Here is a 12,331-nt window from a genome sequence, read left to right as displayed (position 1 = left end):
CCAAAGAAGACTTTTCCTCATCACACTTAATAAATCTATAATGGACAATTAATATCCATATTCAAAAGAAACTGTCTCATGAAGTTTAAAGGAGGAAAACAGGGAGACCATTTATAAAACTCGTTCAATTTTCTCCAAACCCTTCTGATTTACATGGGATTACCCTAAGGTTAAGATACATTGAAACACTATTTACAAAATCTATGCCAGTAACAGCTGCCATGTTTAAGATGCCAAGGAATTTAATGTACTGTTTGGACAACTGGTTAGAGAAAAGCATTCTGGGATAAAGAGACTTTAACTATATTAACTCTAAAATTGTTTCCTTTACCTAGAATGTGTCCATATTTAACAAATTCATTTAACTAAATATTTTTGAAAAACGAGACTGAACCATCTTAGGCCTCTGGAGTAAATTTTCATTCAAAACATTATAGCAGGAAGTCTATTATGTACATAGATTTTTAATCTGATTAAAAACACTAAATATAAAAATTAAAACATACACAAAAAGCTCTATTGTAAACTATTACTCCTAAAACTGACACGAAATTCTAAAGATATGTTGGATCCTAAATCAAGTGCTCTTATCCTTTCCAATTTCTAAGAACTGCAAAGTCACATAATTTCTGAAACACAAATGGTTAAAATGTCAAGTGAATCACCTCTAGAAAATATAGCATCCCTTTTGGGTCATATTTACCTATACTTACAGAGCAATGTAAGCAGCTAACCAACAAAGATAATCATACAATTCACCCAAACAAATAAGAGTAGCTCTTGTGCCTTTATTTTTAATAAAATGATAACATTATCAGAAGCTAAAACAGTTTAAAAATATTTAAAAACCCCACAAACCTATGAAATGTTAATATTCTTTCATTTATTACAATTTTTAATAAACATGTTGTATAGTATTAGGCAACCTAGCAAAAGGGCTTATTTTTAAAGTAATTTCTACATAATGATTTCACTTCTCAAAATCAAATCCAAGCTGATACTTCCAGAGTGCTTTTTATGGACTTGCCTAGTCTGATTGCCACTAAAAGAAATAAATTATAGTTAAGGTATATAGTAAGCTAAACAGCATTTACAACTAGAAACAAAACAAAACCCAAGGAAAAGGCTGTAACACCCCCACTATTAAATTGGGAGTTGCTATGAATTTTTGGCTATATGGAAAGAGCAATAGCTAACAGGACAAAAATGAAGCCATTTAATGAAATAAGAAAAATAATGTGAAAAGACCAAAGCACATGTATATAGACATTAAAATAGGAAGTAACATTTAACTGAGAAGACTATCTCATTTTGCTAGATCTAATAGAAAAGACAATTAATTAATTCCCTAAGTATTATAGCCCTACACACAATAAATCACTGCTCATTAACTCCAGCGCACGTTCTTCCCATAGAAATGAAACCTCTGTATTTTATTATTGAAATATAGCAACTATTCTGAAATAAAATAGAACTGACTTTCAGCTCCATTTAAGAAAAAGTCAAACTAGTTCACTTATCCTTTCCTTCAATGCAATTACTATATTATTTTAAACATACAAAAGAAACCTATAAAATATATAGATTTAATTTATTCTAAAATCCATATACAAAAATAAACTTCTTTGAAAATTTTACCTTTACTCTTAAAAAATTAACTGATAGAACTTCACTAGAAATTTTTTTTAAAACATTTAGCTGACAACTTTCAATGCATTTCTTCACATGATTTAAATCTAAAAGCCCACTAGAAAACACTTTTCCAATTAAATGCATTTGTATTTTAATTGCAACAATTAGGACCTAAAATTTAGAATCTGAACTATTCAATTAATGACAATCTAAGTGAATATGCCCATTTAAAAAGAAAATGAACTACTGATATGTATGCACATAATAATCACTAATTTCACTTAATTACATTAATTCACCCAATTCTTAACTTTTAGAGCTGGAGACAAAGATAATTTATACTAATATCTAACCAGTTATTTTCTAACAATGAATGTTATTTAAATGGCAGGGACTTTATTTTTGCTCATTTGTGTATTCCCACTGACAGAATGCTGCATGGCTCATAATAAATTCCCAGTGTATATTGGGTGATTGAATAAATGAATCATTTATCCTATAATGAAAATTTATTCAATGCACTGAACTGCATTCCCTGCATGCCTCCATGTTAGCTGGAACTGAGCATTTAAAGGAGTATCTGAATATTAGTGAAGGTTAATGAATAATTAATTTTAAAAAGGAACCTAAAATTTCTTACCTGGTAGGGCTGAAAGGCACTATCTTCAGTTAAAAAATCCAGTTGTTTATCTACAAGGAATTCTACCGCAGTGATAGAACTGGGTATACTTTTTTCAATCAAGGGTTTGAAAATCTGGTGAGAGAAAAAAAAATTCTAATGGTTATTTATACTTTCTGGGTTTTACTCTAAAAACATGAAGGGTATATATAAATACAATGTATTACTGCCATTATTATAATGGTTTTAGGGTACCAATTAATAGTAGTTTTCATATTATAATCAAGCAATGCTTTTATCCATACAATAGAATTTGTATTTATTAAAAGGAGTAAAGTAGACTTACAAAAGAGGATGGAAAAATTCTAATATATTAAGCCCCAGTTTATTTTTTAAAAGTTATAATTAAATATACATGTGTATAAAAATGTCTGCTAAGATTAAAGGAGATATTGCTTCTGAAAAAGTAAACTGGGTAGAACATATTTACCCCAACTCTTTAAGTTTTTTTTAAGTACTAGAGTAGTTAAAATTTAACATGTGTAATTTGTTTCTTGGCTCACTCGTATCAAGGATTTTTCAATGATCAGGGCGCATCTGGTCTTTTAACTCCGCCCCATGTAACACCCACCCCCGCCCCTGTCTCTACCCAAAGCACAAATAAAAATCCAGCAGCTTCAGTAAGAGCCGCATGGGGGAGGGGAGCAGGAAAAGAAGAGGGATGTAAGTAGTATTACACAAAACCCGTCTTTCAGTAAAGTCTTTCCAGATCTCCACTACTTAAAAAAGAGAGGGTGGGGGAGGGGGGGTCAGAATCCTTGTTCATTTGATTATTTTAAAGACTCATCTTTTACATAAAGGGTTTCACCATACCTTGAGGTGGGGGAGGGAGTGAGAAAGGCTGGAGACGAAGAGGAAGGAAATAAAGGTATTATGCATGCATTTTGTTAAATGACTATCACCCTCACTTTCGAAATGGAAGCAGCCTGTATAGAAACCAAGTGTCTTTCTTATATTCCTGACACTGTTCTAAAACTAAAAATTAAAACAAAATTCCACCATCTTAAAACAGTTCCTTTACTATAAAAGGAATCTTAAGTTTAAAAAAAATGGAATTAACCAACTCAGTTTTTTAATTATGTGTATGAAATGAAGAAATTCTTGCTACAAGGTTAACTTATGTGACCAAAGCACAGACAGTAAAAGTCCCCAGGAGATCCAAAAGCCGTTGTTTCCCCTTCTCTTACTATGTCTTAAATCTAACGTCTTGCTAATTGGAAATAAATACTCTGAGGAAAAACTTTTTAAGATCGTTAGTTTGGAGTGGCTTTTAAGGAGTTAATTTCTATATTTATGAAATTCCTTTAAAAAGCTTTCGATTCATTGAGGAGCCTAACAAACATGCACACTAAAACCAAAAGAATATGCATGTAAAAGCATGTCTTACTTCTACACTATCCACACTGTCAACTTATAAGTCATATCCTCTTTCCTAAATTAAAACATGAAATAATTCTTACATTTCCACTTAAATATTCAGTATTTATGATTAAAAAAATCGAATCATACTAAGGTCCTCCTTCTCCTGTCCTGGTGCTAACCTTTTAAGTTAATTGTGCTACACATGCATCAAAAGTCTTATTTAGGTTAGAAATTCCACTTTCAAAACAGGTAGTCCCCCATTATGTTGTTAGTACTGTTGCCATGTAACATTTTCATTTACCAAGGCTAAATTCCTAAAATTATCATTTCATTAAGTCCTATTCATAATTTTTCCTAAGAAGTGACTCCAGTTTTTAAGTAACCCAAGAGCTCTTATTTTATTTAGACTCTAAAATGTCTACCACTTTGTGACACTGACATGAAATAAGTAACATTTTCTTTTCGTATTTTGTGTTTAGTTTTTAGTCAACTAGAAGACACTGGAATCTCTTCTGCAGAACTTTTAATCTTTGAACTTTATCAAATGCTCTATTTCTTTCCAAATAGTACCATGTCAGGTCAACTCATGAAGGTTAACAAAAAGGCCCACAAAAGGTATTATCTAAATGACTAAAAGATACAATTCAATTAAGAAGCATTTAAAAAAAAAAGTAAACTTCTCCTTCTGAGTGACTCTTACGCAAATAATACAGGTGTTTTGCATTTCCTATGAGACCTAGTCATTTTATAGTATGAAAAACATTCTTGTATAGAGAATCTCTCAGAACTCTGCTTTTTAAGGTAGGTCAAGAATTTTGAACAGGCCAACTTATAATTTAAATCACTGAGTTACAAAAAAATAAAGTTTAGTTTCTAGGCCAAAATTAAAACAAATTTCTCATTATAAGGGAGAATACAGTTACCAGAAAGGTTAAAAGACCAGTTTTATAATGTTCTATTAACGATACAAGAATACTTAACAATCATGTAGCTAATGGAGGTCAAAAGTATGCCATGCTTTTATTCTACTTTAGAATAGAAAATAAGGCCACAACTTGCACATTTTAAATGTGCAATTATATTTGAACTACAAATATGTTCCCACCAAGGTCATTCAATATTTTTATAGTACTTGTTAAAGATATATTTCAAAACAGATTAAATGAGAAACCATGAAATTGTATGACTGGTTCCTACTTCATGAAAAAAATTGCAATTTTTCAAACATTCTAAAAACATTACTAGCTTAAAAATGAAACAACTGTTTAAAAGCAAATGCATCCTACAGCTTTCATGAGTCTGTACTAAATATTTCAATGGTATAGGTGACTGGAATGTAAAGAAACTAGAACTCATGCATAACTAAGTAACTGAAGACTGTACAGATATATCTTCTATGAGGAACTTCCATAGCCCAAGGGGAAGCAATGAGTTACCATCTGATGAAAGTCACAGTAGAATATGACCTTAATAAAAAAAAAAACAAAACCAAAAACCTAAACCCCTGTATTTCCAACTGATTAAAGCCTTTGAAAACCCAAATGGAAATGATTAAATTAATAATTATTTAATAATATTCATGGTTGAAATAATACTTTTTCAATTATATCAGTGAATTAAAGAGTTCTTTTAAGGTCCTCTGTCGGTGTTAACCATATTTTAAAAATAGTCTACGGCCAAAATAAATAACTTAGTTGAGAGCCTGCATTTTTGGTAGGGCCTACCACGCTATAGGAAGAATGCTTAGAACAACTGTATCCTGTTTGGGGCTCCATGCTACACCACATTCCATTAACATGAGGAAGAGGCAAACAGATGAGCCCTCCTCAAAAAAACATTTTTAAAATAAATCAGCTACAGCTCTCCATCATAACTCAGCTGCTCAAACAAACCATGTTAAAGCTCACCACTTAACATTTAACTGGAAAATCATGGAGTTTATGTCTGCAGTCTGAGTTTCTAACAATCTTCGGTTAACATTTAACAATTTATTTTCCAAGTAAAAAACATGAGCTCATTAACTACAAAAATCTGGTATAAATCTTACTAAAGGAAAATACTGAAGCAGAAAACAATCTAAGTAACATTTTAGAAGTCAAAAAAAAAAAGCGGAACTGGAGTGACTTGAAAGAACAAAGTCCAAATTCCCACCCAAGCAGGTCTATTGAAAAACACGATACTGTTAGCAAACAAGTTGGGGGTGGGGGTGAGAACACAGCACACACAAAAACCCTTAGAAAACACCCCCCCACTTACTTAAAACACTGTATTCGGAAATATTTTTCTGTAAATAATTACACTTCAGTTCTTAAAATAATCTTTTTACAGTGTTATGAAATTACCCATACAATAAACCTCTTTCTTCAACAAATGGGATAGTTGAAAATTCTTAAAACTAAGAACAGTAAGACCAGATCTATAAAAGGCAGTGACCTTAATTCCTAAGACTGAGAAGCAAAACCAAATGTAAATTAAGACAAAAGAAAAAGGAAGCAGAAAAATACAAACCGTACTTTGTTCTTGAGAATTTTAAAGTATCTTTAAATCTCAGAAATCCACGACCCGGCTTTAAAGGTCAAGAAGTAGAGCTGACATTTCCATTTTGTTCTTGAGCAGTATTTTTAATCTATCCTAAATACTATTTAAGTCTTTAAAAATCACAGGCAAATGGCTCTCAAACCAAGCATTTCTGAGATCACTTGCAGCGTCGTCATTGTATAGGAAGAAAAGCCAAGACCACAAAACGGAGCAGAGGCTGTAACCTAACAAGTCTCCGACGAGCAAATGACGATTTTCTGTCTGCTCTGGCTCAACCCTGGCAGTGATGAGGATTACAACTCGCTCTTTGTCATCAGCAGTGTGGTGTTAAAGACCAAGAAATCCTGCAGCTGAAGCACTACTGCATCCTCCGATCTGGGTCAGGATAATTTCTCTTGAGGTCGCTTACATAACCAGTAAGATACTCCAAATAGAGAGAACAGCCATCCATCAGCTAGAGAAAGCCTTTCCCACTGTACTCTGCGTGGAAACAAACTGCAGTAGCTTCCAACAGCGCAGACACCCAAATGAGAACGACTACTTGGCTTAGGGCACACTGAGAGAAGGGAAGAGGCGGTGCTCTGTAAACTGTAACTAATCCCCGTCACAGGTGCTGATGGAGTCACTTCCAGCACGAGTCACATTACTGGTGATTACTCATTTGGCTGCGGCCATAGAGACTGGCTCATAATTTTAACAACAGACAAAGACAGACTAGTGGCTAGACTGAAAGCTCAAGTTTACTGTCTCCTTAATAAAGCAAATGCAAATATAAAGTTTTTGCTTTCCAGATTTAATTAACAAGGTGAGAAAGTGCAGAAAAACAAGTTCTATATAAATATCTCTCAAGTTGGCAAAAATGAAACATAACTTTAAATCATAAAAAATACTTTCAGTGTTTTCAAGTAAAGGATTTATTTTTAGTATAATCATGTCTCCTTAAAAATATACTGATATAAACTACTTCAGGAAAAAAGTCATTTTTGGGAGCAACAGTCTAAGTGAAATCAAATGGTAAAACCAACCATCTCAGAGGCACTTTACTAAAAAGAAAAACAAATTGATAATAATTTTGGCAGATTTAAAAAGATACTGAAACATTTTCATTCTTTTTAAAAACAATTCAATGTAACTTGCAGTTATAAAAGCCTACAATTTGAAAGCATAAAATATATATTTCTGATGGTTCATCTAAAATGTGCTCTTAACTTCTTTCTAAACTGGAGTTATATTGCCCAGTATGGTAGCCACTAGCCACACGTGGCTACTGAGCACAAGAAATATGATTAATCTAAAATAAGATGCTTGCTGTATGTGTCATACACTAAATATGAAAAAAGTCAGATATTTGCAAGTGCAAAAAAACATTTATTTTTAAATAATGTATGTGAATGGGTTCATAAATTTGGCCCAATGTAGGTATCTCAATTTCAGTAACTTTAAAAATTTGCATTGATTTTTTTTACACCACACAGGCAACCAATTCATCAAGTCATGTTAAGAGCAAAACTTCCAGCTACCAGCCCTGTCAGTTTCATTTTAAAGAAAAACATCATCATGTTAACTACTGAAAAGAAGGTATTTTCCATTTAGTATACTCATATATTGAACTTGGACTTATAAAAATCTAGATCAATCCTTTTTTTGTTATACAAATGAAAGATATGGGTAATGATTATTCTAAGAATATCAGTAATATATAGCTCTAGAATTCTGATGGTGTATTTCTACTCTGATTCTGTATTCTAAGATATAAGATTTCAGAACAAAGTATTTTTTTAAAATAATGAGTCAAGTAAATACTAAATCATACACAACAACCAAAGGAGCCATTCATAATTAAATCACTTAAGACATGGCTATAAAATATATACTGAAATAAAAGAATTTGCAATGTCATATAAGTTACCAAAACAACAACAATCGGATAAATATGGTAGTCTTATTCTGAGCCCCAAACAACAAAACAACATAAAGTGATGCAGGTTATTATGTTATAAACTATCAAATTTTAAATACATTATACAACATTTCTACCATTTATTGTATATTAGAAGTGAGTTCAAGGTTTCTTAGGATTCATCTTACAATCTCACATAAATTCAGGTTTGGTTATATATTATATAAATTTAAAAATAGCTGTCTTGTTTCCTCAAGTACTATCAGTTCCCTACAGAACCAAATAGGACATAGAGCTACAGTTAACCACAATAACTACCATAATATTTATATATTCCTAATGACAAAGAATGTAATAATTTTTATAAGATTAAAATAAATATCAATACAGAAAAAAGTTATTTTAATTTCATACTACATTAGGGCTGGATTAAAATGAGATGCTTCTCCACTATTATAAAGGAGTAACAGTCAATTCTTAATGCAAACGAGTGTGTACAGAGGTGCAACTACTTGAAAATCACAAATATCATTTTAATATTTGTTTAATTTGACATTTTATAAACACATAATTGTGAGTCGGTTATGAACACGTAATTGTGAGTCTGTCCTTGTACTCTGGTAAATTTCTAACACAAAAATAGTTAACTAACAATATAGAGAACCCACTTGGTAGTAAGCATTACGTTGCTCAGCTTTTACATCAAGTCTCTTAATTATCTACTGTTCTCACAATTCATTAACTGTGACAGATAACACCTTTCAAACAATAAAAAGCCCCAATTTGAGGAAAGCAACATTTCAGTCCTTTAAACTAGTTGTCTTTATGGCTTACAAGTACCTTCCATAATGGATTAAGGAAGAAAGTTGAAGAGCTGTTGTTAATTTTTCTTTTCTTTCCTTTTTTCTTCTTTAGTTGGGGGAGGGGGAACAGAAGGTCTTTTCTGGCAGCTAAACCAGGCTAGAGGAAGAGGAAACTACTCTAGTTACTGCCCAGAAATACACATCTCTGACTTCCTTCCTTTTTAGCTGGTTTCTAGGTTACAAGCTGAATAAATCAACAGAGGTGAGAAAGTAAACAGAGTCTAAAAGGAAGGCAACATTGTATGACTATCTGAAGAAAATGTTTCTTTCAATAATGTAAGAACCTTGTAAGTGCAATGAAGAGTTAAAATAAATGAGCATTTTGGCTTTACTTATCAGGGACCATAAAAGAAATAAATTCCTCATCTTTATAGATATAGAAGCCTAAACAAACAAGTGGATTTTTCTAAACATATAGACTTTACCAAAAATCATAAACCTCTAATGTCAGTGGCCTAGCATTGTGAATATTCATTTGTTCATTCATTCGACAGAGGGAAAAGGAGGGAGAAATATGGATGTGAGAGAAATATTGATCTGCTGCCCCTTGTATATGCCCCAAATGGGGAGATGAACCCGAAAGGTAAGCATGTGCCCTGACCAGGAATTAAATCTTCGACCTTTCAGTTTTCAGGATGACTCACAACCAACTGAGCCACTCTACTCAGGGCAACTGTAAATATTTTTTTAGATGTAAGGGTAGGAAAGAAAATGAACAATAGTAGTTAAAAGGATTCAATTTGATATTGTCTCATAGGAAAGCTAACTAGATTCAAGAAAATATTTTTCAATATGCCCTACTGTACTGGAAATCTATGAAAATATGTAATGAAACATGTCTCCTGAATTATGGTAATATCCACAGGAATAACTTCTTCACATTAATGAATCCAAGAAGATATTCCAGGTACTGCCAAGGCTGTGTAGCACAGTTTCTTATCTTCTATAGACTGTAAGTTTTAGAAAGGTTTCCACATGACATAAATCTAATTTTACTGACTTTTAAAACTCTCTTCCTCCCTAAAGCATGAAGCACATTCATTCCACCAATATGTATGGGATGTCTTTTATGTGGTAAAGCAATATTCTTGACCCTGAGGACACCACTGTGAAAAAGACAACCAAATTCCTACCGTGGCACACTTTACAGACTTTTAGAAGGAAACAGACATTTACAGAAAAATCTCAGAAATAAAATATTACAACTCTGTTAGAAACTCAATTAATAATTGGAGAACTAGAATTCCTTTTCTTTCTCCACTGTATCCTTGATAGATGTCACAGTCATCAGAGAAGGGAAGTGCAAATGATGTCCATTTTTTTTAACTTTGCAGATATCATCTCATTGATTTTAATTACAGGTTAGCAAAAAAAAATCTTTGATGAGAATACTAAAGCAACATAATATTCTATGCAAATAGTCTCTATTTTTCAGTAAGCATTATGGCTGACTTCAGCCCCTTTCATCCTAGACTTTCTGAACACTAATGCAGCGTGTTTCTAATTCTAGAATAGTTGCCTGATTGTCATCTCTATGCCTCACTTTCAAAATCTCTCTGATTAGTCCTCTTTCCTCCGAATAGTACTATTTATAACTTTCCAGGTGTGTGGTATTGAGATAACCATTTTTACAGTGCACAAATAAATAATTAAAAACTATATTTTAGATCCCAAATTTAACATTCTTCTAACCTGTATTTTATACTGTTACTAGGACATAGTCATATTTATATCCCATCACTGCATAAAACCGAATATGACTAGAATTAAAGGCTTAATCTACTATGTAAGTTATTCACTTCTTCCAAAACCACTAGATGCACTATTAGTACTTCAGAAGTAGATACCTCAAAATCATTAATATAGTAATCATGCTTAATGATTTACTTTCCCTTGCTCATATACAGTATCCTAAATATTTGATTATTTTCCTTTAAACTTTACTAATGTGTAATTTTTCTTTAAAAAAAAAAGATTTTATTTATTTTTAGAGAGGGAAGGAAGGGAGAAAGAGAGAGAGAGAGAGAGAAACATCAATGTGCGATTGCTGGGGGCCATGGCCTGCAACCCAGGCATGTGCCCTGACTGGGAATCGAACCTGCGATACTTTGGTTCACAGCCCGCACTCAATCCACTGAGCTACGCCAGCCAGGATAATGTGTAATTTTTCTATAAATTACTCTATAACTTTCATATAACTTTGATAAAACATCCAAAAAAGATTTTGGGTCTAGATAAATCAATTTTATTATTTGTTTTCCTTTTTAAAAATATATTTTATTGATTATGCTATTAGAGTTGTCCCATTTTTTTCTCCTCTTTATTCCCCTCTGCCCAGCATCCCTCTTCCCACAAGCATTCACCCCTAGGCTTGGTTTATGTCCATGGGTGGTACATATAAGTTCTTTGGCTTCCCCATTTCCTACTATTTCTCATCTCCCCCTGTCCATTCTATACACACCAATGATGCTTCTCATTCCCTGTACCTTTTGCTCCCATTCTCCCCCTCCCCTACCTCACCGATAACCCTCTATGGGATCTCCATTTCTGTGATTCTGTTCCTGTTCTAGTTGTTTGCTTAGTTGTTTTATCTTTATTTTTTAGGTTCAGTTGTTGATAGTTGTATTTGTTCTCATTTTAACTGTTCATAGTTTTCATCTTCTTTTTCTTAGATAAGTTATTCATTATATGAAATGTTAAAGGACACTTCATATAATAAGGACTTGGTGATGATGAACTGCTTTAACTTTACCTTATCTGAGAAGAACTTTATCTACTCTTCCATTCTAAATGATAGCTTTGTGGCATACAGTAATCTTGGATGTAGGTTGCTGGGTGTAGCCTTTCATGACTTTGAGTATTTCTTTCCAGTAAGGTTTCTTTTGAGAAATCAGCTGATAGTCTTATGGGAACTCCTTTGTAGGTAACTGTCTCCTTTTCTCTTGCTGCTTTTAAGATTCTCTCCTTCTCTTTAACCTTTGGTAACATAATTATGATGTGCCTTAGTGTGTGTTTTCTTGGGTCCAACTTCTTCGGGACTCTGAACTTCCTGGAAGTCTATTTCCTTCACATGATCAGGAAAGCGTTCCTTCGTTATTTGTTCAAGTAAGTTTTCAATTTCTTGCTCTTTCTCTTCTTCCTCTGGCACCTCTATGATTTGGATGTTGGAATGTTTAAAGTTGTCCCACAGATTCCTAAGTCTCTCCTCATTTTACTGAATTATTGTTTTTTTCATTCTGTTCTGCTTGAATGTTTTATTTATTCCTTCAGTTCCGAATTGTTGATTTGAGTCCCCATTTCCTTCCCTTCACTGTTGGTTCCCTATATATTTTTCTTCATTTCACTTTGGAGAGCCTT

The 12,331-nt window shown here is 32.8% G+C and overlaps 1 protein-coding gene across 6 annotated transcripts in view; it reads right to left on the bottom strand.

Moving 5' to 3' along the window:
- The window catches only part of JMJD1C (jumonji domain containing 1C), a 256,582-nt gene that overhangs the window by 88,705 nt on the left and 155,546 nt on the right, over window positions 1-12,331 (bottom strand). For 3 of the 6 annotated variants that reach the window (XM_045842044.1, XM_045842043.1, XM_045842045.1), the window contains exon 3: window positions 2,273-2,386. In XM_045842044.1, the coding sequence (XP_045698000.1) occupies window positions 2,273-2,386 (114 nt within the window). Of the gene's footprint in view, window positions 1-2,272; window positions 2,387-6,181; window positions 6,758-12,331 lie in introns of those variants that run through there. The other 3 variants (XM_045842046.1, XM_045842048.1, XM_045842047.1) reach the window with 2 other exon arrangements.

The sequence above is a fragment of the Phyllostomus hastatus genome, unplaced genomic scaffold (genome assembly GCF_019186645.2).
Source record: "Phyllostomus hastatus isolate PE091 unplaced genomic scaffold, TTU_PhHast_1.1 phas_contig_38, whole genome shotgun sequence".
In the NCBI taxonomy this organism is placed as follows: Eukaryota; Metazoa; Chordata; class Mammalia; order Chiroptera; family Phyllostomidae; genus Phyllostomus; species Phyllostomus hastatus.
The sequence above is the reverse complement of the archived record's forward strand: the minus strand, read 5'-3'. Positions and strand labels throughout refer to the sequence as shown.